The sequence below is a fragment of the Arachis duranensis genome, chromosome 2 (assembly GCF_000817695.3).
Source record: "Arachis duranensis cultivar V14167 chromosome 2, aradu.V14167.gnm2.J7QH, whole genome shotgun sequence".
Lineage (NCBI taxonomy): Eukaryota > Viridiplantae > Streptophyta > Magnoliopsida > Fabales > Fabaceae > Arachis > Arachis duranensis.
This window is the reverse complement of record NC_029773.3, coordinates 14,860,521-14,869,114: the sequence shown is the minus strand read 5'-3', so window position 1 is coordinate 14,869,114 and position 8,594 is coordinate 14,860,521. Positions and strand designations below refer to the sequence as shown.

The 8,594-nt window shown below is 35.4% G+C and overlaps 1 protein-coding gene across 3 annotated transcripts; it reads left to right on the top strand.

Moving 5' to 3' along the window:
* On the top strand, nucleotides 1-8,029 carry LOC107473714 (dolichyl-diphosphooligosaccharide--protein glycosyltransferase subunit 2). 3 transcript variants are annotated; one of them, XM_052257417.1, is made up of 20 exons: nucleotides 1-107; nucleotides 327-492; nucleotides 893-1,085; nucleotides 1,406-1,495; nucleotides 1,727-1,789; nucleotides 1,918-1,987; nucleotides 2,144-2,208; nucleotides 2,733-2,787; nucleotides 3,372-3,499; nucleotides 3,589-3,707; nucleotides 3,822-3,891; nucleotides 4,533-4,637; nucleotides 4,764-4,853; nucleotides 4,961-5,106; nucleotides 5,277-5,388; nucleotides 5,463-5,546; nucleotides 5,885-5,965; nucleotides 6,055-6,279; nucleotides 6,867-6,989; nucleotides 7,511-8,029. In XM_052257417.1, the coding sequence occupies exons 2-20, from the start codon at nucleotides 329-331 to the stop codon at nucleotides 7,625-7,627; spliced, it is 2,100 nt and encodes a 699-aa protein (XP_052113377.1). In that variant the 5' UTR covers nucleotides 1-107; nucleotides 327-328; the 3' UTR covers nucleotides 7,628-8,029. The 3 variants fall into 3 exon arrangements, with proteins under 3 accessions (XP_052113377.1, XP_015948791.1, XP_015948790.1); XM_016093305.3 differs by having other exon boundaries at nucleotides 76-198; nucleotides 3,592-3,707; XM_016093304.3 differs by having other exon boundaries at nucleotides 76-198.
* Nucleotides 8,030-8,594: the final 565 nt, after the last annotated feature.

Here is an 8,594-nt window from a genome sequence, read left to right as displayed (position 1 = left end):
CCGAATTGGGTGTTGTTGGCTGATTGGCTCTATCTACACGAACCCGGAGAGAAACCGAACCAGTTAACAAGACATCATCACTTCATCAGTATTCAGAATTCAGTAGTGTAAGTCGTCGCTGCTAAGTGGGAGCACTCCTCGGCGCTGACCCATCTCACTCTCTTCTCTTCTCTTCTCTTCTCTCTTTCTCTCTCTCTCGTATGCTCCATTCTCTTATTCTTCTTCATTCTTCTGATCCACTTCCATCATCTCTCAAAATGCAATACTTCACTTTCTTCATTCACTGATTTCATCGCTCAACAAAATTATTAATTCATATTCTGCAGGAATGGCCTTCGTTCGCGCACCGTCACCGTTTCTTCTCGTCCTTGTTCTAGCTCTCTCGATCTCCGCCGCCATTACCGCCACCACCACTGTTCCCCAACCGATCTCCGATCATCACCGATCCGCCGCATTGAACCTCTTCGCCCCTTCTCACGGATCGTTTCCCAGGTTAAAACCAAGAGAAACCCTAATTAAACCCTCTCGTAGCTCATTCTCGTAAAGAATTACTGTTGTTGCGATTTGCAGAAAAAATGTTCCTTTTTAAAAAAATGCTGTTGACGTCGCCACAATTGTTGTTGGGAGATGGCATTCATGACAATATTGCTGCTGCAATTTGCAGTTTCTTAAAACGATAAGATTAGAGTTAATATGCTGAATGTGATGTTGAGATTGTGTTTGTTGTGCGTAGAGATCAGTTTGCGTTGTGATTCCATTAAATGCATTATTTTTTCTGTTTGATTCTGATCTGTGCAAATGCTGCTTGTTTCTTTACTATTGTTAGATTTGTATGCTATGTTGGAAATGGTCTTGACTCAACTGATTGAATACTGTGTTCTGTTTTCATCAGTTTGCAGGATGCGTATGAGGCTCTCAGGGTTTTTGAGATTCTAGGGATTGAAGAGAAGCACCGTGTGAGCACGGACACATGTAAGGTGGTGTTGGAAAATCTGAGTTCGTTGTCATCGTCTCTTAAGGATTTGTTCTATGCTTTGAAAGTTAATGGCATATTGAAATGCAAGGTTAATGGGGAGGTTTTCGAGGTACTTATATTTAAATTTGTTTTTATTAACTATTATTTGACTGCAGTTGTTACTTGTTTCTAAATAGGATGTTCGAAAACTATACTGTTATTTTCAAACCTAAATATGATACAAATTTGAAATGTCCCACTTAATGTGGTGTGCAATTATTATCGGCTTATTTAACTGCAAAATACACATCATTTATTGTTGCTCTGATCATAACATTAGGTGATTAACTAGAAATTTGTATATTGTTAACCATGTTGAGAGGGTGGAAAAAATTTGTCAGATAATAATTTTAAGTATGGAAACTAATGTAATTCATTTATATTGTAAAGGGTATTGCTTCAAGACTCAAGGCTTCTATCAGCGATGCAAGTCCTTTGCCTGACCTATACTACTCAATAGGAGGTTTGGTTCTCATAAAGGTAATTTTTTGGCCTCTACTTTACGCAGCAAACCCAAAGGACTATGTTAAACATGTTTTTATGTTTTTATTCATGAAGCTTATTTCCTTGGAATTTTACCATTATAGTTGATAATTCAATTTTTTAAATATGCCAAATCTTCTTTCATGATGTGTTAGTTTAAGTTTTGGACACTTTAGTATTCTTTTTTCATTTCCTGTGGTCCTTACCTTCTTTTGATCTCCTTTGCAGGATCAGGATTCAAATGTTGATGTTCTTCTTGCTGATGCCACGGGAACTTTTCAGTCAATCAAGGTTCCTTTTCTGTTATTGTAGTTGTGTTAAATAAGATTGCTGCGAGTTCTACTATTGAAGGATACTTCCTTGATAAATACTTTCTTGTGTGCTTTTGATGTCATGCCCTTACTCCTCATCATTGGCAGGCTCAAAGCCAAAGTGATGGAAAATGGCGCTACAGTTCTGACAAAACAGAATCCAGTGCCTATGCTGCTGGTAATTCATGGAAAAATGTTTTGATATATTATTATTTATCTTTCATATGCCTAATATTTTCCATGTCAGAGCTAGCATTTGACTTGTGCCTTCCCTTGAATTATTTTAATTGCTGAACTTTATATTTACTGACAACTTCTTGTGTGTATCTTGCAGGATTAGCATTTGAAGCCCTTGCTGGAGTGATTTCACTAGCATCATCTGAAATTGATCAGTCTAAGGTAAAGTTGGATCCTAGCTAGTTGTTTAATTGAATAATTTTAACAAATTGTCTAGAAATTTATTTAGATAAAATTAATTGCACTAGAAATAGTATGTCATGCAGTACATGGTGAATATGAAGTAAATTTATGAGTGTTACATTTCTCTTAGTATCTCTTTAGCCCTTTATGTATAATAGGAACCTTTCGTGCCTATTAATCCACCTTTTTTTTATTAAATGTGTGTAAAAATCATAAATGTGAGGTTACTCAAGATGGTAAGTACATTACACTTCAATTAAGAGGTCTTTGGTTCAAATTTTAAAAATAACCAAAAGTATTTTATGCATATATAGGATGAAGAGCATTTTTGGGCGGTAAAAAATTGTGCACCAAACCTTTCCCAATCCCCATTATATATAGTAGAATCCCCTTTATATATTTTAGAGATTAGAGACGTAACTTTCCTACATGTTGTTACATCTTGGTAACAGAATCTGTCCTGTCACATCTATTAATATCTTATACTAGTTCCGTATTGGCAGGTCAATACTGTAAAACATGATATACTGAAGCTTTTTGGCAGCATTGAGAAAAATGGTATGCATGGCTGCTTCTTTTACCTCATTCAAAGTGAGAAGTTTTAATATTTATTTTATAACTATGTAATTCTCTTTAGTTGGCATGTAATGGGACATTACAATTTTTGATATACTTAATGCCCAACGTTTCTGATCTAAGTAGCCCGAGGTTAGATGCATCTTCAGAAGTCTTGAATTTTGAGAGTCCATTTGATTAGGAGTGAGATTGTTGGATGTTTGTTTTTGTTCACTCGTTTCTGAAAGGTGCCATTTAGCATCAAAGTGAATAATTTCCTTGAAGATTCTTGTACTTTTAGATGAGAGGAGCAAATATTGGTCATTAGACTACATATGGATGTCCAACATTAAAATAAAGGACATATGATCACTCGAAAATGTCATATGGCCTTATACTTTATTTTTGACCCATTAATGTAAAATATCCATTGGTCAAAATTACTTCGCATTATTACAATTAACTATTAATCTGACTTGATATGCTTGACAAACACACGTGCACATGCATAATTTAATTGGTCCTGCCATTCTTTATGTCTAATATTTTGCATGTTGAACTTATACAAACATATTATAAATTTACAGATGATGGAAGCTTCTATTTTGATGGGGAAACTGTTGGTGGGCATGAGCATCAGGATTCCCTTTCCACGACCTCTTCAGTTGTTCGAGGGGTTACTGCATTTGCTGCTGCAGTTTCTGGAGAAATAAATGTATGTAGAGTATATGTGATTACTGTCCATTTTTTTTAAAGAAAAAAGTTTGGGAAAATATAACTTTTATGTTTTGCCTTTGCATTTAGCAGCTTCCAGGGGATAAAACATTGGGTTTAGCAAAGTTTCTCTTGGGCATTGGAGTCCCAGGAGATGCTAAGGACTTCTTCAATCAAGTTGAATCGTTAGCTTTTCTGGAGAGCAAAAGGCAAGTGCCTATACAAGTCAATCTATTGTTTAAATTTGTTTTACAGCAATATTTCTTTTCCTTCTGTTTCTTGTTCTTCTCAGCCAATGTAACTCTTGACTTATCTTGGTGTAGGGTTACCATCCCATTGATATTGTCACTTCCTGAAACGGTCTATTCATTAACCACGAAAGGCCAACTTAAGGTATGTAGCTAATTAAAGTATTTAAAATCTTTGTTTAGCTATAGTTTTACTTTATTAAGGTCTTGGTCCTTGCAAATTTTCCCATATGATATTGGTCCGTATTTTGGATTTTGGTCCTTGCCCTATTAAGGCACTGGACATTAGGTTTCTATCTCAATGCCTTCTCATGATATTTGGTATTCTTTGTTCAACAAAAAAAAGTGGAAAATATCCATTGACTTGGTAACCCTATGGGTTTCTAATCTTCTTGTTGATGAGTCAAACCTCTTTAAAAATTCAATTGCAATTTATAAAATTGGTTTCTCTTCATTTATCACGAATAATTCTTGTTATTCTTATTAGCCCATATATTCCATATATTTTTATTTTTGTTTTTATCTTAAGGAAAAGTAACACTCTATACCTTGAACACTAGTTGCGTTACCTACAATCATTGCTAGTTGATTCATCTGCATGCCATGCTACATCATATCAATACCTCATCCTTATACATATCCAATTCTGCATGCAGCATCTATTTCACTCAGCTATACAATTTTACTCTTCACTTATGTTCTCCGTAGATTTGTGAATAAGCGGTGTTTCTACTTATTTACTGTTGAGAAAATATGACATTTATTACAAATTACAAAACTGATCAGGTTCGTGTGAGTACAGCACTTGGTTCAGCCGCACCACCTCTAGTAGTTAAGCTTGTCCGAGCTTTCAGTTCTGGTGCAAAAGATTCAAGTATTATTGAGAGCAAGGTGAGTGATGAGTCAAAGGACTTATTTTGAGGGGTGAGGCTTGATAGAATATATAATTATAGCACTATTATTTAGTTTCCCTGGATTCTCTCTTATCTATGGCATTGTCATTTTTCCATGATGCAGGAACTCCAGTATGACAAAAGAAGTGGACTTCATGTCTTGGATGGTTTCACAAATAATGTGGATGTGGGAACAGATGTGTTTGTTTTTGAGGTATTCCTGTTTATTTAGTGTAGGTTTTATTCCCCTTCTGTTGCATACTTGCATCAAGATATATTTGTCTTTGCCTTTCAATCATATTATGTTACATGTGTTTGTAGATTGTGCTTCATGACTCTCACAGTAAACAAGTTTATGCTACCGGCGGCCAAATTCACATGCCTATATATGTTACTGGAATTATTGCAGTCAGCAATGCAGAAATCGGAGTTCTGGGTGACCTTGGAAGTGTCCAGACAAAAAAAGCGTAGGTTTCCATCATCATAGTTAGGATACTTCTGATTGCAGATTAGTATGTCGTCATTTTCTTGTGATTCTGTCCTGTAAAATTTAGGTTATATCTTTGTACCATATTCTGTTTGTAGCTCTTACTTTGATGACTTTTTTTCATTTTCCAAATTCCATTTACTGGTGCAGGCTAGATCTTGCCGGAAATGATGTTGTTTCATTTTCAGCTAACCATCTGCAGAAGTTGCGGTTTTCTTTCCAATTGGCAACTCCTCACGGTCATGTTTTTAAGCCACATCAGGTATGCCGCTGCTGCATAGACCTTTTGAATGTCATTTCTGTGGCCTGTATATTGAGGATTTTGTTGTGCTGCAGGCAATTTTGAAGTTTAGGCATGAGATAAAGGTAGAACACGTCTTTGTGATTGGAAATGTTGGCAAGAAGTTTGAGATCACTCTGGTAAGTATATCTTGGTTGGAGTACTTGTTAAGCTTATTAAATCGTGCAATTCTGCATAGTTTATATCTCTCTGGATATATAAATCGAGAGATTAATTGAATAGAGAAGTTATCTTGCTACATTATATTGCACAAATTTTACCACTTGTAAGGCAACTGTAACCTTATATTGCTACATTAGAACTGCTGACCTTCCCTAACTGCTTTTTTGCTATCTCTAACAGAGGTGCTTATATAACATCTTTCTTTGCCATTATAATTTTGTGAATGCTGGAAAGTCTTGTATCTCATATTCTTTGTTTGTTCTTGTTTTGCTTACATTGTTGTTTTGGCTTGTAGGATTTTCTTGGCCTGGTGGAGAAACTGTTCTATCTCTCAGGCAAATATGATATTGAGCTGACTGTTGGTGATGCTGCCATGGTATCTCGCAAAACCTCCTTTTAATTTCAATTTCCTATCTTGTCCTTAGAAACAGTAAGGATATCCAAGTGAAAACTACTTTATTTCAGGAAAACTCTTTCATACGGTTGCTTGGCCATGTCAAATTAGATCTTCCGGAAGCACCTGAGAAGGCAGCCCAACCTCCTGCACCCCCAGTTGACCCGTACTCAAGATATGGGCCCAAAACAGAGATAACTCACTTATTCAGGACCCCTGAAAAGCGACCACCTCAGAATCTCTCTATTACTTTCTTGGGTTTGATCCTTTTGCCATTCCTTGGCTTTTTAATTGGGGTAAGTCTTATTTTGGTACTTGGGTGGCATAAATATATTTGTCCTCATGCCTCTTTTTAAGAGAAGGCAGCGATGTAGAAAAAAAAATGGGAAAAGTAACACAAATGGAAAGTGAATAATGCAGTGTGTTTGTGTAGCCATTTTGTTTATTTTTATGAACTTAACATATGCTTAGGATGAGAATGTTATGCTTGATAAGTAGACGCACCAGATAAAATAAGTTGAGAACGTTTGCTTTAGAGAGAAGTTAGGTGACATGCTCTCATGCATTGCAGACAAAATAATAGAATTCATCTCAAGTGATTTGTTCATGTAAAGAGAAGACTTGTAGAAACTTCAGAATGGATCAGATTGATATCAAGACAATGGTTAAAGGGAGACCATAATGAATGACTTGGTCTTAATTGGCTTATTTGTAGACATGGTTTATGATAGGACAGTGATTTCATTTTTAGTGGGTGGGGAAATGTAAAACGGATACCTTTTATTGACAAAAGACTTGGTAGTTGTAGTAGCAGCAGATGGCTGCTTTATTTTCTGTTGATTTGATCTGTCGTGGTCATCACTCCCTCTTATCTCATCTACAGTTATTACGTTTGGGGGTGAACCTGAAGAATTTCCCCAGTTCAACAGTACCTGCTGCATTTGCCTTGCTGTTCCAACTCAGTATTGCCGCAGTGCTGTTGCTTTATGTACTTTTCTGGTTGAAGGTATGTTCACTCTTCACTAGTGTAGCATTATGAATTGATGTTTATTGGTTTCTGTAGACCAGAAGTAACTAATGCATCAATCAGAAGCATTATCTCCTTTGAACATTATTAAAACTGATTTTGGGGAGGAGGTAAAATTGATTTTGCTTAATTTTTTTAACTTTTTATCATTTGGTTTCTAACTCGCTCAATTCTTTCCTCTGGAATTGTTTTTGGGAGAAGTGAAAACATTTTACATCTAAATCACATTTGGAGTGTCTACAAACATAAATCACATTACGTCAAACATCAATTCGAACTAAATTCAGTCAGAACTAATTCTACTTAGAATCAGTTCAGCAGAAGCAAAATCAAATACATAAATCACCTGAACAAGTGGTGGATAGTTGCATTGGTGGTTTTCACTGGAAGTGTTCGTTTTCATTCCCCTTCTTATCGGAAAGGGGAATACTATTACTGTCTGTTTATTTCTATTTCTCCTTTGAAGTGCTTATCTCTAGTTACTTTTGCTGATGTTGCAGCTGGACCTGTTCACTACTCTCAAAACACTTGGCTTTTTGGGAGCTTTCTTGATGTTTTCCGGGCACCGGATTCTCTCCTATCTTGCTTCGACATCAACCAAGTTGAAATCTGCATGAGTGAAGCAAGTAATGTCTATTATATAAAGCGATGACTAGATAACTTGAGTTTTTCACTTTAAGGAATTTTTTAACTGATCCAATTTTGTAGGACCCTTGTTATACTAGTTAATAACAAATTTAGAGAGCTCAATTTAGAGACAAGTGCTAAAATTTTATGGTCATAAAGTTTTATCCTTGAATCAATCACCTGATTTTAACATATGCTATATGGCCTCAGTATCATGGTAAGCTAAGATTCAATTTGAATTTGAGAGGACTGTTGATGTTTTAGGGTGTGATTTGTTGGGAAGAAATGCAGGAAGCAGTAGGTTAAAGAGTAAAACTTGGTTCCTCCAAAAATCACGAAATATATGATAATAACGTCTCGAGTTTTAGCTAATGGATTAGAGGTTAGTGTTTGATCTGTTGGTGTGAAGTGTGAACACGTTTTTCCTAGCATTTTGTGGGCGCGGTATGCAACATTTAGATATATAAACTTGAAAATGAATTATAACTAAAAGTTGAGTAGGTTCTAACTACAAACATAATGATTATTTTGATAGAAAACAAGATAACACGAAGCCTCTGCGAATATTGATGGATGTTCTTAATGTTTCTTTTTTTTTTCGTTTTTGGGTTCTTAATGTTTCTGTGATCGGTAAATAATAAAGCTTTTATCTATAATGAAGTCTTTATATCTTTAAACTAAACATTCAAACCCAAAAAGGAGATGTAGTGCATTAACCAAAAATATCTTGCATCAGACACCAAAAAATAAAATATCTTGCTTCAAAAGTTTTTATTCTATATATAACTTTTCTAATTTTATTATTATAATAAATTTTAATGCAAGGTATATTTTTATTTTGGATGAAGGATGATGGAGAGGTACCGTAATAATAAAAAGGATCTATATTGTTTATTGATTTGGAAAAAACGTACGATAAGGTGCCAAAGAAGGTTTTATGAAAAGCTCTGGAAAGGA

What these genes read in the sequence shown, in the direction of transcription:
- LOC107473714 (XM_052257417.1), top strand. Translation starts at nt 329, where the DNA reads ATGGCCTTCGTTCGCGCACCGTCACCGTTTCTTCTCGTCCTTGTTCTA. An exon ending in TTAATGGGGAGGTTTTCGAG is followed by an intron (nt 1,086 to 1,405) that starts GTACTTATATTT and finishes TATATTGTAAAG; the next exon opens with GGTATTGCTTCAAGACTCAA. An exon ending in GAGGTTTGGTTCTCATAAAG is followed by an intron (nt 1,496 to 1,726) that starts GTAATTTTTTGG and finishes TCTCCTTTGCAG; the next exon opens with GATCAGGATTCAAATGTTGA.